Raw genomic sequence first — 24945 nt, forward strand, 5'->3', positions numbered from 1 at the left:
CAGTTTACAGCTATTCTATGATGCTTGAGTATTTCAAATATTAAGTACATTGAGGCTTATGAGAATTGCTAATCTGCCTTGTGAAACTGCGGAGTTGTTTCCCAAGGGTAGAGATGCATTCACATCCACCTACACAGTACAAAGGGGGAAATGATTACGCTGGCCTGGATTTTTTGTAATAGTCCCGTGACATGGCTTCCACATTGCTCTGTGGGCTGTGGTTAAAGAACCTAATCTAGAACAAGACTAGACTTGTAGATTTAAAAAGTCACCTAAGCTGTTTCTTTCCTAGACAAATGGGATTCTAGTTTGGGTTTTATTTTATTTTATTATTTTTTGAGACAGTCTCATTCTATCATCCAGGCTGGACTGCTGTGGCACAATCTCGGCTCACTGCAAACTCTGCCCCCTGGGTTCAAGCTATTCTCCTGCCTCAGCCCACCTAGTAGCTGGGATTACAGGTGTGTGCCACCACACTCAGCTAATTTTTTTGTATTTTTAGTAGAGACGAGGTTTCACCATGTTAGCCAGGATGGTTTCAAACTCCTGGCCTCATGTGATTCACCCACGTTGGCCTCTCAAAGTGCTGGGATTACAGGCATAAGCCATAGTGCCCAGCCCTTATTTGGGTTTCAGAGGGCAATTTGTACCGTTTGGAAAAGATGCTGGATCCTTCAATATTACTGCTTTAGAAAGATTTGGAATTCTGACCCATATTTAGTACATGACCTTTCTGGGGCGTGGAAAAATATGCTCTGTCATCTAATGTGATGTCAATTTTCTTTAACCTTCCATGTAAATAGTGCGCATTAAGACATGAGGTCTACTGTTAAATAATTTCTCTTTATAAACATAGTGACAACAAGATTGTACAGTATCAATTAAAAAGACCCAATGTGACCAGGTCCACTACTTCCTGCATCTTGAAGTAAGACAAGTGTTCAGCTTAGAGATGAGCACCTTTCTTTCCAGAGGGAGAAGACATGATGGGAGAAAAAAATGTTCTCTCTGAGAATTTACCCAGATAAAGAGCTGGGTAGTCGGATCTAAATGGCCCCACAGCAATCCTTTTCTCGCGGGAGGTGCGTAGATCTTTGACAAGTGATGAACGAACTTTGCTTCGTGTGGTTAGGCCTGGGACTGAACTTTGTAACCAGGGATTTGGTGCGCGGGGCTTCACAGGCTGCAGAGAAACATGAAAACATGAGTGCATATGCCAAACGTGTCTCATGTGAGCGACAGAGCCCAAGTGAAGGCTTCTTTGGCTATAGTGTGTCTCCTTTTTGTTTTTTTTTTCTTTGAGACGGAGTCCCACTCTGTCGCCCAGGCTGGAGTTCAGTGGCGCAATCTCGGTTTACTGCAATCTCCGACTCCCGGGTTCAAGTGATTCTCTTGCCTCTGAAGCAGCTGGGATTACAGGCGCCCGCCACCACGCCCAGCTAATTTTTTTTTTTTTTTTTTTTTTTTTTTTTTTTTGAGTCGGAGTCTCACACTCTCTCCCAGGCTGGAGGGCAGTGGCGCGATCTCGGCTCACTGCCAGCTCCGCCTCCCGGGTTCACGCCATTCTCCTGCCTCAGCCTCCCGAGTAGCTGGGACTACAGGCGCCCACCACCACGCCCAGCTAATTTTTTGTATTTTTAGTAGAGACGAGGTTTCACCGTGTTAGCCAGGATGGTCTCGATCTCCTGACCTTGTGACCAGCCCGCCTCGGCCTCCCAAAGTGCTGGGATTACGGTGTCAGCCACTGCGCCCAGCCTTTTTTCTTTCTTTCTTTCTTTTTTTTTTTTTGAGACGGAGTTTCCCTCTTGTTGCCCAGGCTGGGGTGCAATGGTGCGATCTCGGCTCACCGCAACCTCTGCCCCCAGAGTTCAAGGGATTCTCCTGCCTCAGCCTCCCAAGTAGCTGGGATTACAGGCATGTGCCACCACACCCTACTAATTTTATATTTTTAGTAGAGACAGCGTTTCTCCATGTTGGCCAGGCTGGTCTAGAACTCAGGTGATCCGCCGGCCTCGGCCTCCCAAAGTGCTCGGATTACAGGCATGAGCCTCCGATCCCGGCCACGCCCAGCTAATTTTTTTGTATTTTTAGTAGAGACAGGGTTTCACCATGTTGGCCAGGCTGGTCTTGAACTCCTGACCTCATGATCTGCCTGCCTCAGCCTCCCAAAGTGCTGAGATTACAGGCGTGAGCCACCATGCCCAGAGATTATTCTTTAATTAATCTCAAAAGCCTAACACCAGGGAAGTCTCTCTTAGCCTACTCTGGCTTGAAAAGCTGCCCATTAAAAAATAAAAATAAAAGCCTAACACCAGAGTTCGATATATGTTCACTCACACATTTGTAGAAGGAACACAATATCTCTTACAATATTCTTTACTTCACTAATAAGTTATAATTTCAGCTATACATTATATGGCATTATTACTAGTTAAGTAATAAAACCAATGTATTATTTATCTTGTTTTTCATTTCTTAAAAAATGAATAATTGGCTGGGCACGGTGGCTCACACCTGTGATCCCAGCACTTTGGGAGGCTGAGGCAGGCAGCTCACTTGAGGTTGGGAGTTCAAGACCAGCCTGGCCAACATGGTGAAACCCCATCTCTACTAAAAATACAAAAATTAGCCAGGCATGGTGCAGATGCCTGTAATCCCAGCTAGTTGGGAGGCTGAGGCAGAAGAATCGCTTGAACCAGGAGGCAGAGGTTGCAGTGAGCCAAGATTGCGCCACTGTACTCTAGCCTGGGCGACAGAGCGAGACTTTGTCTCAAAATAAAAAAAGATTAATCAATTATAATGGACCATATTATTTTAATTTTAATTTTCAAGATTTATTCTTATATTTGCTATATTTATTTTTAATATTTTATGTTTTTTGAATATTATATGTGAAATAAAAAATGAAGTCATGATACAAAGTAAGTCTGACCTGTACATGAATGTTTGTAGAAGCTTTATTATAATCACCCAAAACTAGAAGCAACCAAGATGTCTTTCAAGAAGTGAATGAACAAACTGGTGCACCTACACAATGGAAGAGCATTCAGAGGTAAAAAGAAACGATGCCTGGCACGGTGGCTCATACTTGTAATCTCAGCACTTTGGGAGGCCAAGGCAGGCAGATCACAAGGTCAGGAGTTCGAGACCAGCCTGACTAACATGGTGAAACCCTGTCTCTTGTAAAAATACAAAAATTACCTGGGCGTGGTGGCATGTGCCTGTAATTCCACTACTTAGGAGGCTGAGGCAGAAGAATCGATTGAACCCGGGGGTCAGAGGTTGCAGTGAGCCGAGAACATACCACTGCACTCCAGCCTGGGCAGCAGAGCAAGACTCCATCTCAAGAAAGAAAGAAAGAAAGAAAGAAATGAGCTGTGAAGCCAGAAAAAGACATGCATTATTTTAATTATTTTAGTAGAGACAGAACTAGTAGAGTTAATTATTTTAGTAGAGACATGAACCTCTTCAAATGTGTATTGCTGCCAGGAGGTTGGCTGACGCCTGTAATCCCAGCAATTTGGGAGGCCGAGGCAGGCAGATCACTTGAGGTCAGGAGTTTGAGACCAGCTTGGCCAACATGGTGAAACCCCATCTTTACTAAAAATACAAAAATTAGCCGGGGGTGGTGGTGCACGCCTGTAATCCCAGCTACTTGGGAGGCTGAGGCACGAGAATCACTTGAACCCGGGAGTCAGATATTGCAGTGAGGTGAGATGGTGCCACTGCACTTCAGCCTGGGCAACAAAGTGAGACTGTGTCTCAAAGAAAAAAAAAAGATATGTACTGCTAGGTGAAAGAAGGCAGCCTGAAAAGGCTACATACTGTATAATTCCAATTATATGACATTGTGTAAAAGACAAAACTATAGAGATAGTTAAAAAAAAAAGGCCGGGCGTGGTGGCTCATGCCTGTAATCCCAAGCACTTTGGGAGGCCGAGGCGGGCGGATCATGAGGTCAGGGGATTGAGACCATCCTGGCTAACAAGGTGAAACCCCGTCTCTACTAAAAATACAAAAAAAAAATTAGCTGGGCATGGTGGCAGGCACCTGTAGTCCCAGCTACTCGGGAGGCTGAGGCAGGAGAATGGCGTGAACCTGGGAGGCAGAGCTTGCAGTGAGCCGAGAACGTGCCACTGCACTCCAGCCTGGGCGACAGAGCGAGACTCCGTCTCAAAAAAAATAAAAAAATAAAAAAAAAACATCAGTAGTTGTCCAGCTACTCGGGAGGCTGAGGTGGGAGGATCACTTGAGCAGGGGCAGTTGAGGCTGCAGTGAGCCATGATCATGCCACTGCAACTCCAGCTTAGGCAACAGGAGGAGACCCTGTCTCAAAATAAAAAACAAAAACAAAACAAAAAAAGGAGAGGAAAAAAGAAAAATCAGTGGTTGACAGGTATTTGTGGGGAGGAAAGGAGGGTTGAATAAGTGAAGCACAGGCCGGGCACACTGGCTCACGCCTGTAATCCCAGCACTTTAGGAGGCCCACGCAGGCAGATGACTTGAGGCCAAGAGTTTGAGACCAGCCTGGCCAACATGGTGAAACCCAGTCTCTACTAAAAATACAAAAATTAGGCCGGGGACAGTGGCTCACACCTGTAACCCCAGCACTTTGGAAGCCTGAGGCGGGCGGATCACCTGAGGTCAGAAGTTCAAGACCAGCCTGGCCAATGTGGTGAAACTCTGTCTCTACTAAAAATACAAAAATTAACCGGGCATGGTGGCGGGCGATTGTAATCCTAGCTACTCGGGAGGCTGAGGCAGGAGAACTACTTGAACCCAGAAGGTGGAGGCTGCAATGGGCCAAGACTGCGCCACTGCACTCCAGTCTGGGCGACAGAGCCAGACTTCGAGACTCCATCTCAAACAAAAAAAGGGAAGCACAGGAGACTTTTTAAGGTGGTGAAACTAATCTGAATATTCTGTATAATATATGATGGATATGTGACATTATTCATTTGTTAAAACCTGTAGAACTTTACAGCAAGAAGAGTGAACCTTATTTTTTGAGACAGAGTTTCACTCTTGTCACCCAGGCTGGAGTGCAATGGTGCAATCTCGGCTCACCGTAACCTCCGCCTTCCAAATTCAAGCTTCTTTTAAATGCCTCAGCCACCCCAGTAGCTGAGATTACAGGCACGCACCACCATGCCCAGTTAGTTTTTGTATTTTTAGTAGAGACGGGGTTTCACCGTGTTGGCCAGGCTGGTCTCGAACTCCTGGCCCTCAGGTGATCCACCCATCTCAGCCTCCCAAAGTGCTGGGATTGCAGGCATGAGACACCCCACCCAGCCAGAGTAAACGTTAATGTATGTAAATTAAAATAAAAACATTTAGGAAGTAAGGGGATCTAGGAAGGAATACGGACTGCATGTAACAAGAGAACCAAATGTATAGAACAACTTCAGTGAAGGGAGAAGGAAAAACTTCGGAAATGTGTGGAATCTGTAAGACTAAATACAACAGGAATTGCACACAGCACTGTACTCTAGTTAATAAAATTATTTCCCAAGGGAGTGTGGGTTAATATTTCTGATTTATGTATGGAAAATTGGAACATGAAGTATACTAATAATAATTGTAATGATTACCTGAAAGAAATATAGACAGCCTTCTAGTCATGGAAAATAAATTTTAAAACCTTCATTTTTTATATCAGGTGTTTTTTATTTGTTTGTTTGTTTTTTAGAGACCTGGTCTTACTATGTTGCCCCAGCTGCCAGAGTGCGGTAGCTAGTACCTATTCACAGGCACGATCATAGCTCACTATAAACTTGAACTCCTGGGCTCAAGTGATCCTCCTGTCTCTGGCCTCACATGTAGCTAAAACTACGTGTACCATCATGCCCCAACCCTCAATTTAAATACAGATTTTTGTTGCAGATGTGATGATGAAAAATAAATACTTTCAAGAACAATTGTATATTAGGATAAAATTCTGTGTGGAAGTTACTTCATAAAGGAAATGTGAGCTTTTTTTTTTAAGATGTAATTTTAATTTTAAAGAAGAGCTTACATATTTTATTTTTAAAATGGATGATGGTAGTTATCAAACTGTTATGGCATTTAGATTCAAATGGATGCATTTAAATTCAGTTTTGAACTTAAAATATCAATATGTAAAGCTGGAATACTTACATGTTTGAAATTAAACTCTGCTTCTATTTAAAATGAAAACATTTTAGATGTCAATTTTTTTTTTTTTTTTTTGAGACGGAGTCTCATCTCTGTCACCCAGGCTGTAGTGCAGTGGCTCGATCTCGGGCTCACTGCAACCTCCGCCTCTCAGGTTCAAGCGATTATCCTGTCAGCCTCCCGAGTAGCTGGGATTACAGGCATGCACCACCATACCTGGCTAATTTTTCTTTATTTTCAGTAGAGACAGGGTTTTACCATGTTGGCCAGGCTGGTCTCAAACTCCCGACCTCAGGTGATCCACTTGCCTCTGCCTCCCAAAGTGCTGGGATTGCAGGCGTGAGCCATCATGCCTGGCCTCATTTTAGATGTCAATTTAAGAAGGTAAAGAGGTGATGTCATTTTTCAAAATTATTTTATAGGTTATATGAGCAAGCAAAAGAGTTGGAAATTCAACATCCTAGATAGCATCTGTTATGACGTATAGCAAGACTCAGCCAATTTATTCTGTAAAAGGCCAGATAGCAGATATTTCAGGCTTTTGGGGCCAGATGGCCTATTCAAACTGTGGTTTTTTGTTTGTTTGTTTGTCATTGAGAGGGAGTCTTGCCCTGTTGCCCAGGCTGGAGTGCAGTGGCGCGATCTTGGCTCACTGCAACCTCTGTCTCCCGCGTTCAAGCAATTCTGGTGCCTCAGCCACCTGAATAGCTGGGATTATAGGCACATGCCACCACACCCGGCTAATTTTTGTATTTTTTAGTACAGACGGGGTTTCACTATGTTGGCCAGGCTGGTCTCGAACTCCTGGCCCCAAGTGATCCGCCTGCCTCAGCCTCCCAAAGTGCTGGGATTACAGGCATGAGCCACCACACCCAGCCTAAACTTTATATTAACATCCTAAAGTTAAACATGAAAATTCTTCTATAACAAATAATCCCATTACCCAGAGGGAACTTCTGTCTTCAGTTTGGTTTATATCTTTCCGGATATTCAACTATGCAGGCAGACACACACACACACACACACACACACACATATGGTTTTAAATAAATTTTACATAATGAGGCTCATGCCTGTAATCCCAGCACTTTGGAAGGCTGAGGCAGGTGGATCACCTGAGGTCAGCAGTTTGAGACCAGCTTAGCCAATATAGTGAAACCCTGTCACTACTAAAAATAGAAAAATTGGCTGGGCATGGTGGCAAGCGCCTGTAATCCCAACTACTTGGGAGGCTGAAGCAGGAGAATCGCTTGAACCTGGGAGGTGGAGGATGCAGTGAGCCGAGATTGCACCACTGCACTCCAGCCTGGGTGACAGAGGGAAACTCTGTCTCAAAAAAGAAAAAAGAATAAAGAAAAGAAAAGAAAATTATATATAATGTATATTGGCTGCATCTTTTAAGCAAAAAATGGGACAACATATTGTTCTATAATTGGATTTTTTAATGCATTATAGACATTTCCTTGTCATTCTTTTAAATAACTACTGATTGGTAGATATTTGAGTAATTTCCAGTTTTGAAATTAAAAGCAACAACCATCTATGTATAAATATCTTTGTACACATGGGTGAATTTTTTTTTTTTTCGAGACAGGGTTTGGCTCTATTGCCCAGGCTGGAGTGCAGTGGCGCCATCTAAGCTCACTGCAACCTCTGCATCCCAGGCTCAAGCCATCCTCCCACCTTAGCCTCCCTAGTAGCTGGGACCACAGGTGTACATCACCATGCCTGGCTAATTTTTGTATTTAAAATTTTTGGGCTTGGCATGGCAGCTCATTCCTGTAATCCCAGCACTTTGGGAGGCCAAGGCAGTTGGATCACTTAGGGCAAGGAGTTCGAGACCAGCCTGGCCAACATGGCAAAACCCCATCTCAACTAAAAATACAAAAATTAGTTGGGCACCGTGGCACATGCCTGTAATCCAAGCTACTCAGGTGAGGCACAAGAATCGCTTGAACCTGGCAGGTGGAGGTTGCAGTGAGCCAAGATCACGCCACTGCATTTCAGGCTAGGTGACAAAGCAAGACTCTGTCTCAAAAAAAAAAAAAAAAAAATTGCTGATTTTTCATAGCGACAGCGTCTCACCATGTTGCTCAGGCTGGTCTGGAACTCTTGAGTTCAAGCAATCCACCTGCCTCAGCCTACCAAAGTGTTGGAATTATAGGTGTTAGCCACTGCACCTGGCCAGTGAATATTTTTTAAGGATAGATTTCTAGATGTAGAATTACTACTGGGTCAAAGATATCAAAATTTTGTATTGATGAATTGTCATCTAAAAGTTTTTACCAGGGTTTCTCAATCCTGGTACTACTGACATTTGGGCCCAGATAGTCCTTTGTTATGGGGTTTCATTGTACATTGTAGAATGTTTTACAGCATCCCTCGATGCTAGTAGCACCCCCACTGTTGGACAACCAAAAATATCTCTAGATATTGCTAAATGACCCCTGGGGGTGCAAAATAGCCCCAGGTTCAGAACCACTGCCTCGGACATTTGCTTTCTTTTACTTTCCTTTTATTTCTCTTTCTCACCATCTCCCTTTCAACAACTCATGCTATCCTTCCTTCTTAAAGAAAAGACACTTAAAGGAACTTATGAGGCTGGGTGTGGTGGCTCACGCCCGTAATTCCAGCACTTTGGGAGACTGAGGCAGGTGGCTTGCCTGAGCCCAGGAGTTCAAGACCAGCTTGACCAACATGGCGAAATCCCGTCTCTAGTGAAAATACAAAAATTAGTGTGGTGGCCTGCGCCTGTAATCCCAGCTACTTGGGAGGTGGAGACAGGAGAATTGCTTGAACCCAGGAGGCGGAGATTGCAGTGAGCCGAGATCGTGCCATTGCACTCCAGCCTGGGCAACAGAGTGAGACTCTGTCTTGAAAAAAAAAAAGAAAGGAACTTATAATTTAGTATATATCACCCTTCCTTCCCAGTATATTTACACTTTAGATATAGATGAAGTCAAAGTGACAATGACTAATTCAAGAATAACTATCTAATGATGGGATGAATTTTGATGGGAGAGATAATTTGGGGTACTTTCCTGATAGGCTTTAAATCATACTGTGTACACTTAAACATCCTGTTGGCTCTATTCATCTTCTTTTCTGTAGAAGTTTCTCTGAATAACAATGATTAGCATCTATATTCAGAATGTCAAGTTCCTGGCCGAGCGCGGTGGCTCACGCCTGTAATCCCAGCACTTTGGGAGGCCAAGGCGGGCAGATCATGAGGTCAGGAGATGGAGACCATCCTGGCTAACATGGTGAAACCCCGTCTGTACTAAAAATAATAATAATAATTAAAAAAAAAGAATGTCAAGTTCCTTTGATTTTTTTAAAAGGGAATTCTATTGATTCAAAACAAAAAAAAAACAGAAGAGAAAGGTAAGCAATGCTTAAAAATCAAGAAAAATGAGATGAATTAGGGAAAGTAAAGTTTATTGTTTAAAAAATACTATATTTTGGCTGGACACAGTGGCTCGCGCCTGTAATCCCAGCACTTTGGGAGGCTGAGGCAGGCAGATCACCTGAGGTCAGGAGTTTGAGACCAGCCTGGCCAACATGGGAAACCCCATCTCTACTAAAAATACAAAAATTAGTTGGGCATGGTAGGGGGTGCCTGTAATCCCAGCTACTCGGGAGGCTGAGGCAGGAGAAAATTGCTTGAATCTGGGAGGCAGAGGTTGTAGTGGGCCAAGATAGCACCACTGCATTCCAGCCTGGATGACAGAGCAAGACTCTATCTCAAAACAAACAAACAAACAAAGCCTATATTTTTAGCAGGGCATGGTGGCTCATGCTTGTAATCCCAGGGCAGTGTGCTAAATGCAAGACGGGATAGAAAAAGGCATAAGGAAGTCTTTTCCTTGAATTTTAGGAAGGAATGTGACAAGAACATGAATTACCAGCACAATGTGTTAAATTCATGTGAAAGAGTCAAAATTCTCTTGAGATGAAGGAGATGGTAGTGCCTTTGGAGAGGAGATGGAATGTGAAATGGCCTTTAATTAGGGTTTTGACAAAAGATAATTGGGGGACAGTATGCAGAGGAAACAGCCTGAGAAAACATATAAAGGATGATATAGTAAGCAACAGCAAACAGTCTAGCTTGTAGAAGTAGAGTTTACAGGGGTTGGGGATGATAGGCTGTAACATTATGTGACTCCAGTACCTAGCTGAGGAACTTGGATTTGTCAATGGGGCACCTGGGTAGATTTTGAGTAGGGTGATGACAGGTTCGGGGCCTCAACTTGAGAAAATTCATCTTGTAGCTATCTGTGGTATAAATTGGCATGGGGGCTGATAAGGTTTGGATCTGTGTCCCCACCCAAATCTCATGTTGAATTGTAATCTCCAATGTTAGAGGAGGGACCTGGTGGGAGGTGATTAGATCATGGGGGCAGATTTCCCCCTTGCTGCTCTCATGATGGTGGTTGAGTTCTCACAAGATCTGGTTGCTTTTGTTTGAGACGGAGTCTCGCTCTGTCGCCCAGGCTGGAGTGCAGTGGCGTGATCTTGACTCACTGCGACCTCCACTTCCCGGGTTCATGCAATTCTCCTGCCTCAGCCTCCAGAGTAGCTGGGATGACAGGGGCGTGCCACCATGCCCGGCTAATTTTTTGTATTTTTAGTAGAGATGGGGTTTCACTGTGCTAGCCAGGATGGTCTTGATCTCCTGACCTCGTGATCCACCCACCTCGGCCTCCTGAAGTGCTGGGATTACAGGCATGAGCTTGCTTCCCCTTCACCTTCCACCATGATTTTAAGTTTCTTTAGGCCTCCCCAACCATGCTTCCTCTACAGCCTGAGGAACTGTGAGCCAATTAAACCTCTTTTCTTTATAAATTACTCAGTCTCAGGTAGTTCTTTATAGCAATGTGAGAATGGCTAATACAGGAGCAATTAATGGTAAAGAGACAGTCGGGCGCCGCGGCTCATGCCTGTAATCCCAGCACTTTGGGGGGCCGAGATAGGTAGATCACCTGAGGTCAGGAATTCGAGACCAGCCTGACCAACATGGTGAAACCCTGTCTCTACTAAAAATACAAAAATTAGCTTCGGTGGTAGCAGGTGCCTGTAATCCCAGCTACCTGGGAGGCTGAGGCAGGAGAATCGCTTGAACCTGGGAGGTGGAGGTTGCAGTGAGCCAAGATTGGGCCATCGCAACACAGAGGTCGGGGCAACACAGCAAGACCCTGTCTCAAAAAAATAAAAATAAAAACTAAAGGTAAAGAGACTAGTTGGGAGGCTATTTGTAATAAACCAGGATTTGTCTGCCTCAACACTACACTATTGACATTTTGCATCAGACAATTATTTGTTGTGGGAGGGTTGTCCTTAGTATTGTAGAATGTTTAGTAGTGTCTCTAGTGTCTGTTTACTAGATGTCAGACAACCCCTCGCCCCCTATATGACATTGCCAAATGTCCCTATGGAGACAATATCACCCCCAGTTGATAACTGTGTGTGTAACAGACCATGTGAGAAATAAAAAAGGGTGGATGTTAGACATGGGTAAGGACAAAATCTAAAAGCCTTGGCAAGTGTTTGGATAGGCTTGCAACTGAGAAAGAGGGAGTGTTGACAGCTCAAACAGAGAAAGGTCCTAGAGGCCATGTACTGTAGTCTAATATGCTTATCATTGCTTGAAACATTGTAAACCCTCTTGGAAGGCAGTTTGGTAAAACCTATTAATAATCACAAAAAGTATCTTACTTTTTGACCCAGCACTTTTATTTCTGGGAGTTTATCTTAAATGATTCAAATGAAGACAAGGAATCTTTATGTACAAAGCAATTAGTTGCATGACAGACAGTGACCACGTTCTCAAAAATTACACCCGCATGCCACCACATTGCCTGTTAAATTAGAAGCCCAGATTTAAGAACCTGAGTTTAAGAGCCAAAGAAGTTGTAGCTAAAGAAACAAAATCCCAGAGGGGCAGGAAGGGCAGATATCAAGAATGCAAGTAGAGAAATTCTTAACTTCTTTTTCAGAGAGAGGACAATGAATTTGAGAATTTGTATTGGAGAAAAGAGGGAGAGAAGTTAGGTGGAGGAACTCCTAGACAAGGCTTCAATCAGTGAATTCATCTGCAGAGCAGAAGTTTCTGCGGAACTCAAACTGCCTGGGGGCATTCCTTGAAAACAAGAATTCTGCACTTTTTTGGTGGGAACCTGCCGGTGGAACATCCTGTTCAGAAATGAGGACATCCAAGGAACACTGCAATGTGCAGAGACTAGAAGGAAAAAACAGTCAAGTAGCCATTTCTCCTGGGGAGTCTCTAGTAACTTGATTTTGTGCTTCTTCTTGTTTTTTGAGACAAGAGTCTCACTCTGTTGCCCAGGCTGGAGTGCAATGGCACGATCTCGGCTCACTGCAACCTCCACCTCCCGAGTTCAAGCAATTCTCCTGTCTCAGCCTCCCGAGTAGCTGGGACTACAGGTGCAAGTCACCACACCTGGCTAATTTTTGTAATTTTTAAATTATTGTTTATTTTTATTTTTTTGAGGCGGAGTCTCGCTCTGTCGCCCAGGCTGGAGTGCAGTGGCGCCATCTCGGCTCACTGCAAGCTCTGCCTCCCGGGTTCACGCCATCCTCCTGCCTCAGCCTCCCGAGTAGCCGGGACTACAGGCGCCCACCACCATGTCCGGCTAATTTTTTGTATTTTTCTTTTTTAGTAGAGACGGGGTTTCACCGTGTTAGCCAGGATGGTCTCGATCTCCTGACCTCGTGATCCGCCCGCCTCGGCCTCCCAAAGTGCTGGGATTACAGGCGGAGCCACCGCGCCCGGCCAATTTTTGTAATTTTAGTAGAGACGGGGTTTCACCATACTGGTCAGGCTGGTCTCGAACTCCTGACCTCAGGTGATCCACACACCTCGGCCTCCGAAAGTGCTAGGATTACAGTCGTGAACCACCGCGCTTGGCCGCAACTTGATTTTTAAATTGCTCTCTGAGTGTACATTCCTTGTTTGTTTGGCAAGGGTTCTTGCCGCTGCCGCTACAGCTTGAAGCCAAACATTTAATGAAAGAGAGTGGGAGGGGCCGAATAGAAGAATGATGGGCGTGGCCAACTCCGAGGTGGCTGGAGGCCGCGCCCCCTTCCCAGAGTGCACCGCAGCCGCTGCATTCAGGAACCGCTTCGGCCCCGGCCGGCCGGGCGGGGAAGACTGGTGTGGTCTGGCCATGGATGGGCTCCAGGCCAGTGCAGGGCCGTTGAGGCGCGGGCGGCCGAGGCGCCGGCGCAAGCCCCAGCCACACAGCGGGTCGGTCCTGGCCCTGCCCTTGAGGCCCAGGAAGATACGAAAGCAGCTGCGAAGTGTTGTATCCCGCATGGCAGCGCTGAGGACGCAGACGCTGCCTAGCGAGGACTCGGAGGACTCGAGGGTGGAGTCGACGGCCGACGACCTGGGGGACGCGCTACCCGGTGGGGCGGCGGTGGCGGCCGTCCCGGACGCAGCCCGGCGAGAGCCATACGGCCACCTGGGGCCCGCAGAGCTGCTGGAGGCCTCGCCCGCCGCGCGCTCCCTGCAGACCCCGCCGGCGCGCCTGGTGCCCGCTTCCGCGCCGCCCGCGCGCCTGGTGGAGGTGCCCGCCGCGCCGGTCCGGGTGGTGGAGACCTCGGCCCTGCTGTGCACCGCGCAACACTTAGCGGCCGTCCAGTCGTCCGGGGCCCCTGCGACGGCGTCGGGGCCGCAGGTGGATAACACGGGTGGGGAGCCGGCCTGGGACTCCCCGCTGCGGCGCGTCTTGGCCGAGCTGAACCGCATCCCCAGCAGCCGGCGGCGAGCGGCCCGCCTCTTTGAGTGGCTCATCGCGCCCATGCCGCCAGATCACTTCTACCGGCGCCTATGGGAGCGCGAGGCGGTGCTGGTGCGGCGGCAGGACCACACCTACTACCAGGGACTTTTCTCTACCGCCGACCTGGATTCGATGCTGCGCAACGAGGAGGTGCAGTTCGGCCAGCATTTGGACGCCGCTCGCTACATCAACGGACGACGCGAGACCCTGAACCCACCCGGCCGCGCGCTGCCCGCCGCCGCGTGGTCCCTGTACCAGGCCGGCTGCTCCCTGCGCCTCCTCTGTCCGCAGGCTTTCTCTACCACTGTGTGGCAGTTTTTGGCTGTGCTTCAAGAGCAGTTTGGAAGCATGGCAGGCTCCAACGTTTACCTCACGCCCCCTAACTCGCAGGGCTTTGCCCCCCACTACGACGACATCGAGGCCTTCGTGCTGCAGCTGGAAGGTAGGAAACTCTGGCGTGTATACCGACCCCGAGTCCCAACTGAGGAACTGGCTCTGACATCCAGCCCCAACTTGAGTCAGGACGACCTCGGTGAGCCGGTGCTGCAGACCGTGCTGGAACCTGGAGATTTGCTGTATTTTCCTCGGGGCTTCATTCACCAAGCTGAATGCCAGGATGGAGTCCACTCTCTGCACCTCACCTTGTCCACGTACCAGCGCAATACCTGGGGTGACTTCTTAGAGGCCATACTGCCTCTGGCAGTGCAGGCTGCAATGGAAGAAAATGTGGAGTTTCGGAGGGGTCTGCCCCGAGACTTCATGGATTACATGGGGGCCCAGCATTCAGATTCTAAGGATCCGCGAAGAACCGCTTTCATGGAGAAGGTGCGGGTCTTGGTTGCCCGCCTGGGACACTTTGCTCCTGTTGATGCTGTGGCCGACCAGCGAGCCAAAGACTTCATTCACGATTCTCTGCCCCCTGTTTTGACTGATAGGGAGAGGGCACTAAGTGTTTACGGGCTTCCAATTCGCTGGGAAGCTGGAGAACCTGTAAACGTGGGGGCCCAGTTGACAACAGAAACAGAAGTCCATATGCTTCAGGATGGGATAGCTCGGCTGGTGGGTGAGGGGGGCCATTTGTTTCTCTATTACACAGTGGAAAACTCCCGTGTGTATCATCTGGAAGAACCCAAGTGCTTGGAAATATACCCCCAGCAAGCTGATGCCATGGAACTGTTGCTTCGTTCTTATCCAGAGTTTGTGAGAGTGGGGGACCTGCCCTGTGACAGTGTGGAGGACCAGCTTTCCTTGGCAACCATGTTGTATGATAAGGGGCTGCTGCTCACTAAGATGCCTCTAGCCCTAAATTAGTTTCTTGTTGATTGCTGGAAACAATGCAGTAGTGATTCTCCGCTGCCACTGCTACCTTTTTTTTTTTTTTTCTTAAACTCACGTTCTTACCTTGATAACCATCAGTGTGCTCACATTTACCTTTATCACTGCTTCAGTGTCACAAACCTCGGAAGGTCTTCTAGGAAGAACCATCTCATCTAGGTACAAAAGGCAAAGGAGAAGTTGGAGGTGGAAAAAAAAACCTTGATCCGTGATCATTTCAGAGCACCAACTTCATCACCTTCAGGCTTCAGTGTACTGGGTAGCACTGACCATGTCATTCTGCTTGAGACAGACATTAGATTTTTTTTGGAATTTGGATCTTTCATCTGAGTTCTTTTTCATCAGTTTGGGGGGCGGGTCGGGGTCAGTATCCTGTTTGTTATTGTTAAATTTGTATGAACCTTAGAAAAGTTATTAAAGTGCCAAAGAATGTTTCCCTTTCCTAAGGCTAGATTATTATGTGGGATGGTTCGAAGAAATGCAGGAGCGGGAGGAAGATAGGGAAAATCTATAGTGGCTGAAGTGAAAAGCAACCTGGGGTGGTTGTAGCATGTACAAGGAGCATGTTAATCAACCTCTTAAGGAAGAGAATCTCAGGCTGGGTGCGGTACTCATGCCTGTAATCCCAGCACTTTGGGAGGCCGAGGCGGGTGGATCACCTGAGGTCAGCAGTTTGAGACCAGCCTGGCCAACATGGCAAAACCCCATCTCTAGTGAGAATACAAAAACTAGCCAGGCATAGTGGCGCGTGCCTGTAATCCCAGCTATTAGGGGGACTGAGGCAGGAGGTATCACTTGAACCTGGGAGGTGGAGGTTACAGTGAGCTGAGATCATGCCACTGCATTCCAGCCTGGGCAACAGAGCGAGACTCCGTCTCAAAAACAAAAACAAAAACAAAAAAGAATCTTATCTGATTGGGACCAGTTCACTAACTTTGGGGATAATTTATGCTATTTAATTATGCAACCCAATTCTAGTAGAAAAATTATTTTCTACCAGCTTGTTCAGTTTTAAGAGCATGGTATGTTTTTGCTCACTGTTTGCTTACATCCATGGCTGGCACTGCTGTCACAGGGGCAGCATGTCACCTAGTTGTGCCTTCATAGACCTTAGGCAACCAACTTGTAGCAAGCTGGCCATGAAGGAAGGCTACTGTTCAAGTTACTTTCCACTCTCATTTTTATTCTGGCAGTTGGAAGAAACGTCCCCAAATCTGACAAGTGAATATTCTCATGGTTGGTGGAAAAGTGCCTGATGTACCAGAAAGAGCACTGGACTTGGAACCAGAAGACCTGGGTTTGGGGTGGTAGCTGGTAGGCAGCTGGCTGAGTGACCTGAGGCTGATGCTACGCTCAGGCACACAGATTTTGTAAGTATATTTTGGTACAGTTTGATTTCTGCACCCTCATCATTTAGGTTGCGTCTGGGACTCTTAAGAGTCTGTCACCATAATGGATAGTTTTCTGTTATTTAAGGTTGAGAACTTTACAAATTCTTTTTTAAAAAGTTACAAAAGCATAGACATACACTAAGTAAAAATGATAGTTCTCCCTCCAACCCCACTTTCCAGAGACAAGCACTATTTTTTGTTTGTTTGTTTTTTTGTTTGAGACAGGGTCCCACTCTGTTGCCCAGGCTGGGGTACAGTGGTGAGATCTTGGGTTACTGCAGCCTCAACCTCCTGGGCTCAAGCAATCCTCCCACCTCAGCCTCCTTAGTAGTGCTGACACCAGTGTGTGCCACCACACCCAGATAATTTTTAGTTTTTTTTTTTTTTTGTAGAGATGGAGGGGTCTTGCTATGTTGCCCAGACTGGTTTTGAACTCCTGGCCTGGGGTGATCCTCCCACCATGGCCTCCCAAAGCACTGAGAGTTCAGGTGTGCGCCACCACACCCAACCACCAACCACTACCACTATTAAGGTTAAGCTCATAAAGCTTTTTTGAGTGCTTAATCAAACATACATGGTAGTATTGTTTTATAAAGACTTGTGTTTTTCTGATATGTCCTTTTTTGACCTAACTTTTAAGTCAGTTCAAATAGAGATAACTTTTTTTTAAGGGAGAAAATAAATGAATAAAAACCCGAGAAACAAACAAACAAAAAAAAAAACAAAGACTGAGTGGATGGTAGCCAAGAGGGAAGAGAGTACTCTTTCCTGACTCTTTCATCCTCCAAGGCTTGCTACTAAGTCCCAAAACATCCAGATCCTGGAAGAGGCTTATTAAAGGAATCAAGGCATAGAACTCACCCCTAGGAAACCTACCCTGAAAAGTTTCTTGGAGTGAAGTCTGGAGTGTTAGTGGTTCTTGTTCTCCTTTGGGTTTCAAGTAAACACGTTTTGCTTCCTCCCTCACTTTTCCCATGACCATCTCCAGCTTGAGTATTTTGTGTGTCAGCAAGTCCTTTTGGCTTAGTGTTTTAATCTAAATTAGAACAAATAATGTTTGAAAAACAAAACAAAACACCTGTACTAGGCAGCAAATTATCAAAAAACATTAATAAAGTGATTGTGGGAGGCTGAGGAGGGAGGATCACTTGAGCCCAACAGTTCAAGGCTACAGTGAGCTGTGATCATGCCACTGCACTCCAGCCTGGGCAACAAAGTGAGACCCTGTCTCTAGAAAATAAAGAAGTAACTAATTGCATATGCTTATCAGTAGTAGGTGGTACATAAGTGCCTGAGAACATTGTTCTCTTATGATATTGGTTGGAGATTTTTTATACCTGTTCGTGAAAATTTTACTTCAGCTTTTTGGGCATGACGAACCTGCTAAGAATTGCTTGCTTGATGTGAAGTTGGTTTCTTGAATTACCTTTTTAAAGTCCTTTCCCCTCTATTCCCTCATCTTATCTAACAGCTTTGAAAAATTAGAACAATCCAGGCCAGGCATGATGGCTCATGCCTGTAATCCCAGCACTTTGGGAGGCTGAGGCGGGTGGATCACTTGAGGCCAGGAGTTCAAGACCAGCCTGGCCAACATAGCAAAACCTTGTCTCCACTAAAAATACAAAAAAATTAGTTGGGTGTGGTGGCACATGCCTATCATCCCAGCTATTTTGGTGGCTGAGGCACGAGAATCACTTGAACCCAGGAGGTGGAGGTTGCAGTGAGCCAAGATCACATCACTGCACTCCAGCCTGGGCGACAGAGCGAGACTGTCCCCCCCCTCAAAAAAAAAAAGCAAAAATTATGGTAATCCTTTCAGCTAGAGATTTTCTTTGGTGAGAAAACCCAGATTAGGAATTCAGAAAAATTAAGAAGAAAATCTAGGGGGCCAGCTCTAGTCCCTTATTCCTTCTCTATGCCTATTTGAAAAAAAGGAAAAATAAACAACTTGGGTTTGGGGTTGATGGGGAGAAAATAGGAAGGGAGGGAAATAGTATTTCTGAAACAATAACAATAAACCCTGATTTTTGAGGGCTACTTGATAGGACTAATAGGATTTTTGTTTTGTTTTTGTCTTTACTAGTAGGACCTTGTAACCCAATCTTGCACAGATGCTTTGCGTCTTCAAATGATGTGGCATCTGTGTCTGGGGTTTTAGAAAGTACTTCTATGGTGGGAAAAAGAGTATGTACATGTTTGAGGAGGACAGGGTCTGAGGAACTCTTGAGAGTCCTGAATTTTCTCTTGAAAACAGAGCTTGCACTTATTTACCCTGTTCTTGATCTCCTGAAGCATTTCTTGGTTTCCTTCATTTCCTAAGTTGAGTATCTTCATTGTCTGGTACATTTCCCTGAAAGATAAGAAGGGCTTCTTAGATTATTCTACCCTGCCCTTTAAAAAAGTATGGGGGTAGAAAATATAGGACTTGGAATCAGGTAAGAATCCCAAGTTCCAATCCTAACTGTGCAGTTTTGCTGAGCCTTATATGCAAAAATGGTATAATGCTTAGCTTACAGGAATAATGTGCAGTTTTTGAGACAATATATTTGTGGGTTTTTTGTTTACTTTTTGTTTTTGCGAGATGGAGTCTTGCTCTGTTTCCCAGAGCTGGAGTGCAATGGCACGATCTCGTCTCGGCTCACTGCAACCTCCACCTCCCAGGTTCAAGCGATTCTCCTGCCTCAGCCTCCTGAGTTGCTGGGACTACAGGTGCGTGCCATCATGCCCAGCTAATTTTTGTATTTTTAGTAGAGATGGGGTTTCACCATGTTGGCCAGGCTGGTCTAGAACTCCTGACCTCAGGTGATCCACCCACCTTGGCCTCCCAAAGTGTTGGGGCTACAGGTGTGAGCCACCGCACCCGGCCACACCCATCTAATTTTTGTATTTTTAGTAGAGACAGGTTTCACCATGTTGGCCAGGCTGGTCTAGAACTCCTGACCTCAGGTGATCCATCTGCCTCAGCCTCCCAAAGTGCTGGGATTACAGATGTGAGCCACCTCATCTGGCCAAGGCAATATATTTGAAGGTGCCAATAGGTACCATTTACTGAACACCTTTATGACAGGCGCTAAACATGTCATCTCATTAATTATCACCACAACCCTATAATGTAGACTATCACCTGCATTTGATACATGAAAAAAATGGGCTCACAGAGTTTAAATACCTTACACGGGCTCATATAGCTATTGCATGCCAGAGCTGGAATTCAAACCCTGGTCTTTTTGACTCTAAAACTTGTTGTCCCAGTAGGCACTTGATAAACGTTAGTTGAATATATGAATAACTTAAAACCCATCCTTTTTTTTTTTGAGACGGAGTTTTGCTCTTGTTGCCCAGGCTGGAGTGCAATGGCACCATCTCGGCTCACCACAACCTCCACTTCCCAGGTTCAAGTGATTCTCCTGCCTCAGCCTCCCTAGTAGCTGGGATTACAGGCATGTGCCACCATGCCTGGCTAATTTTGTATTTTTAGTAGAGACAGGGTTTCTCCATTTTGGTCAGGCTGGTCTCGAACTCCCGACCTCAGGTGATCCTCCTGCCTCAGCCTCCCAAAGTGCTGGGATTACAGGCGTGAGTCATCACACCCGGCCAAAACCCATCCTGGTGGGGAGAAAAGATGCACGAACTACATAAGCTTGACTTTCAATCTAATTTAGGCCAGTTTTTCAGTTACCTACTTGGGTGAGTGGTGAATGTGCAGGTGAACCAGTGCTTTTACTGCCATTAGGCAGCCTGGAAAGGCAGGGACATATTCAATGAGCAAAGATGTGAGAGTTGGCAGTATAAGGTCATGGTGGGAGCCAGAGGTTTAGTGCTTACTTTAGAACAGCATCGTGGTTCTCCAGGAGCAGCACGTCTAGGAAGGTGTCCCTGACCCGGTCCCCTTGAAGTTTCAGGGCTAGGATGCTACGGCAAGCTTCCAGCCGTACACCTGGTGACTCTTCATAGTGGATAGCCCAGAGCAGAAGATCCGTCAGCTCAGGACTTACTTGCCCAATCTGTCCCAAAGCTGCAGAGATTAGAGGGCAGCATGTCACTGAAGACTGAGCTTACTATATTCTAGCATCCAGAAATAAATTGAGTTTTGCAAACAATACCTTCCCTTTTGGATGGTAATCACCATTAGAATTTTAGGGATAGGTCAGAGTGGGACATTACCTCCAAAGGATTCCTAGAAGAGGGATGTTCCATCCCATCCTTGCCTGTTAGGATATTTGCCTATTTTGGAATGAAATATAGAACAAATAACATGGAAGACCTGCCTAGTCCCAGCAGGGTGATGGGGAAAGGAGGCACAATTATTTATCTATGTCAAAAAGAGAAGCAATGCCAAAGATTCTAAAAAGAAACTAGGCAGATTAAGGGGCAGGGTTTTAGGTCTGTAGCAGTCTTGAAACTGATCTGACTTTTGCAGAGCCTAATAGTTGAGATCTCCAAGGAAAGCAAGATGCATCCAGCACTGGATACCTACTTGGAACTTATCCTTAATTCTGTTGGCAGGGACTGTCTTGTCAGCCCTTTCTTTAACTTAAGTTTGACATATACCTAGACTCAGGATCTTTCACTAAAAATTGAAGAAGAAAATTATTTTTCTCTTTTCAGACAAGGAACTTCTGAAAAGCTAAGATCATTACCTCTCCTGCACTTCACCCCATTAGAGAGTTTCAGGGGATCATTTCTACTTGCATAGGCAAAGGTATTTAAGGTTGAAGAGTTTGGGGCACTACTTCTATAATACCTCGAATGGCAAAGGCCTTGATTTTCCAGTAAGGATCTCTCTGCATCAGGTTCAGGAGGCATTCAAGCACCTGGGATGGAAAAGGCAGTGTTGAGTGTGGAGGACCAGAGCAAGAATGAACCAGAAACAGCTGGGTGCGGTGGTGCACACCTGTAATCCCAGCATTTTGGGATGCCAAGGTGGGCGGATCACTTGAGGTCAGGAGTTTGAGACCAGCCTGGCCAACATGGTGAAACCCTGTCTCTACTAAAAATACAAAAATTAGCCAGGCATGGTGTCACACGCCTGTAATCCCAGCTACTTGGAGGCTGAGGTAGGAGAATTGCTTGGACCTGGGAGGCGGAGGTTGTAGTGAGCTGAGATCGTGCCACTGTACTCCAGCCTGGGTGACAGAGCGAGTCTCCATCTCAAAAAAGCAAAAAAAACAAAACAAAGCAAAAGAATGAATCAGAAACAGGGAAACCACTTATCTCTAAAAGGAGCTATAATTGAAAAATGACCTATCAATTCTGGTGACAAATGAGCTGGAGCCTAAAGTATCAACCTATATGCATAGTGAGTACATTAGCTGAATTATCTGCTATTGATTTTCTCAGTCTACAGATCTGGGGCCATATGGCTTCTCTTGAACACTTCAAACAGATTTTTCCCTAATAATGGAATTATAACTCCATTTATGGGAGTTGATCCTAAAGCCCATCAGCACCCAGGTAATGAGAAGCTAGTTAACTGAGGTGAGAACAGGATTCAGGGGTGTGCTCTAGAATCGAAGTCTGGGCTGGCTGGGAGCTAAACCAAGCTTGTCCAACATGTGGCCTAGGACAACTTTGAATGCGGCCCAACACAAATTTGTAAACTTTCTTAAAACATGAGATTTATGCCAGGCGCGGTGGCTCACGCCTGTAATCCCAGCACTTTGGGAGGCCGAGGCGGGCGGATGACGAAGTCAGGACATCGAGACCATCCTGGCTAACACGGTGAAACCCCATCTCTACTAAAAACACAAAAAAATTAGCCAGGTGTGGTGGCAGGTGCCTGTAGTCCCAGCTACACAGGAGGCTGAGGCAGGAGAATGGCGTGAACCCGGGAGGCGGAGCTTGCAGTGAGCCGAGATGGCGCCACTGCACTCCAGCTTGGGTAACAGAGCGAGACTCCGTCTCAAAACAAACAAACAAACAAACAAACAAACAAAAAAACCATGAGAATTATGCACAGACCTTTTTTTTTTTTTTTTTAGCTCATCAACTATCGTTAGTGTTAGTGTACTTTATATGTGGCCCAAGACAATTCTTCCATTGTGGCCCGGGGAAGCCAAAAGTTTGGATGCCCCTGAAACAGTCCTGTTTGAAGTGGCTTATACACCCCCTTCCCAGTTCCAATCTCTCATTCTGTGTCCCCGCAGAATGTTGAGCATACTGTGCACAACCAGGGAAGGTAATGCCCTCTTCAGGTCAATCAGGTAAGATGAGAATATGTTTCCCTGACTCACCATCTTGTTGCGGATCTGCAGGGCACCAGCTGCCAAACAGGCTGCCCGCCGAACTGCTGTGAAGTCATCAGAGAAGCAGTGCAGGAAGCTTGGGAGAAGCTTGGCGGTCATAAGCTTGAGCTCACCTATCAGGTAGAGAGCTTCCACACGCTCCTGGGAATTTCCTTGACCTAGCTTGACCCTGTAAGGCACAAGTTGCTTTTCTTTCACCTCCTTAAACTTTCAGTACCTAACCCCCAACCCCCACTAATGCCCTCATGATAAAATCCGGGTTCTGTAGGCTGTCAATCCCATTCAGCCTTATGCTCATGAGATAAGTTTTACTGGGTACAGAGCTCGATTGTCTTCTTTACTTGAATCCCTAATACATAGCTGTTCAATAATTAGGTAATGCAGGGCTTTCAGTTACATTGAATGACTGAATAAAGGAAAATGTCAACTTGCACCTCTTTTCACAGTCAAGTTCTCTTCTCCATTGCCCTCACATGTGCCATGATTATGTCTGCATTTGGCTTCCAGCCTGGAATGCCTATGCAGTCTTTTTGTTTGTTTGTTTAAATTATTTTTATTTATTTTATTATTTTTTTGAGACGGAGTCTCGCTCTGTTGCCCAGGCTGGAGTGCAGTGGCTGGATCTTGGCTTACTGCAAGGGCCACCTCCTGGGTTCACGCCATTCTCCTGCCTCAGCCTCCTGAGTAGTTGGGACTATAGGCGCCCACCACCACGCCTGGCTAATTTTGTTTTTCTTTTTTTTTTTTTTTTTTAAGATTAGACTTTTTTTTTTTTTTGAGACGGAGTCTTGCTGTGTTGCCCAGGCTGGAGTACAATGGCACAGTCTCAGCTCACTGCAACCTCCGCCTCCCGGGTTCAAGCGATGCTCCTGACTCAGCCTCTGGAGTAGCTGGGGTTACAGGCGCCTGCCACCATGCCTGGCTAAGTTTTGCATTTTTTATTTATTTATTTATTTATTTATTTATTTTTTTATTTTTTTATTGATCATTCTTGGGTGTTTCTCACAGAGGGGGATTTGGCAGGGTCATAGGACAATAGTGGAGGGAAGGTCAGCAGATAAACAAGTGAACAAAGGTCTCTGGTTTTCCTAGGCAGAGGGCCCTGCGGCCTTCCACAGTGTTTGTGTCCCTGGGTACTTGAGATTAGGGAGTGGTGATGACTCTTAACGAGCATGCTGCCTTCAAGCATCTGTTTAACAAAGCACATCTTGCACCGCCCTTAATCCATTCAACCCTGAGTGGATACAGCACATGTTTCAGAGAGCACAGGGTTGGGGGTAAGGTCACAGATCAACAGGATCCCAAGGCAGAAGAATTTTTCTTAGTACAGAACAAAATGAAAAGTCTCCCATGTCTACCTCTTTCTACACAGACACGGCAACCATCCGATTTCTCAATCTTTTCCCCACCTTTCCCCCCTTTCCATTCCACAAAACCGCCATTGTCATCATGGCCCGTTCTCAATGAGCTGTTGGGTACACCTCCCAGACGGGGTGGTGGCCGGGCAGAGGGGCTCCTCACTTCCCAGTAGGGGCGGCCGGGCAGAGGCGCCCCTCACCTCCCGGACAGGGCGGCTGGCCGGGCAGGGGGCTGACCCCCCCCACCTCCCTCCCGGACGGGGCGGCTGGCCGGGCAGAGGGGCTCCTCACTTCCCAGTAGGGGCGGCCGGGCAGAGGCGCCCCTCACCTCCCGGACGGGGCGGCTGGCCAGGCGGGGGGCTGACCCCCCCACCTCCCTCCCGGACGGGGCGGCTGGCCGGGCAGGGGGCTGACCCCCCACCTCCCTCCCGGACGGGGCGGCTGGCCGGGTGGGGGGCTGACCCCCCATCTCCCTCCCGGACGGGGCGGCTGGCCGGGCGGGGGGGCTCCTCACTTCCCAGTAGGGGCGGCCGGGCAGAGGCGCCCCTCACCTCCCGGACAGGGCGGCTGGCCGGACGGGGGGCTGATCCCCCCACCTCCCTCCCGGACGGGGCGGCTGGCCGGGCAGAGGGGCTCCTCACTTCCCAGTAGGGGCGGCCGGGCAGAGGCGCCCCTCACC

At 46.7% G+C, this 24945-nt stretch overlaps 2 protein-coding genes across 3 annotated transcripts in view; one reads left to right on the top strand and one right to left on the bottom strand.

Annotated features, from left to right (window-relative positions):
• Positions 1-824: 824 nt before the first annotated feature.
• The window catches only part of HEATR4 (HEAT repeat containing 4), a 55000-nt gene continuing 30879 nt past the window's right edge, over positions 825-24945 (bottom strand). Inside the window, exons 11-17 of the mRNA XM_031001977.3 lie at positions 22897-23077; positions 21408-21477; positions 20489-20678; positions 18935-19013; positions 17540-17699; positions 15369-15427; positions 825-1183 (exon numbers count right to left, since the gene is read on the bottom strand). Of these exons, the coding sequence (XP_030857837.3) occupies positions 947-1183; positions 15369-15427; positions 17540-17699; positions 18935-19013; positions 20489-20678; positions 21408-21477; positions 22897-23077 (976 nt within the window). The 3' untranslated portion in view covers positions 825-946. The remainder of the gene's footprint in view (positions 1184-15368; positions 15428-17539; positions 17700-18934; positions 19014-20488; positions 20679-21407; positions 21478-22896; positions 23078-24945) is intronic.
• On the top strand, positions 13239-23036 carry RIOX1 (ribosomal oxygenase 1). Of its 2 annotated transcripts, XR_010130785.1 has the most exons (3): positions 13270-15635; positions 16466-16642; positions 22918-23036. XR_010130785.1 is itself a non-coding variant. In XM_063697972.1 (1 exon), exon 1 carries the CDS (start codon positions 13323-13325, stop codon positions 15246-15248), a length of 1926 nt encoding a protein of 641 aa, XP_063554042.1. In that variant the 5' UTR covers positions 13239-13322; the 3' UTR covers positions 15249-15706. The 2 variants fall into 2 exon arrangements, 1 of the variants encoding a protein (XP_063554042.1); XM_063697972.1 differs by lacking the exons at positions 16466-16642; positions 22918-23036 and having other exon boundaries at positions 13239-15706.

This window comes from Gorilla gorilla, chromosome 15 (genome assembly GCF_029281585.2).
Source record: "Gorilla gorilla gorilla isolate KB3781 chromosome 15, NHGRI_mGorGor1-v2.1_pri, whole genome shotgun sequence".
Taxonomy (NCBI): domain Eukaryota; kingdom Metazoa; phylum Chordata; class Mammalia; order Primates; family Hominidae; genus Gorilla; species Gorilla gorilla.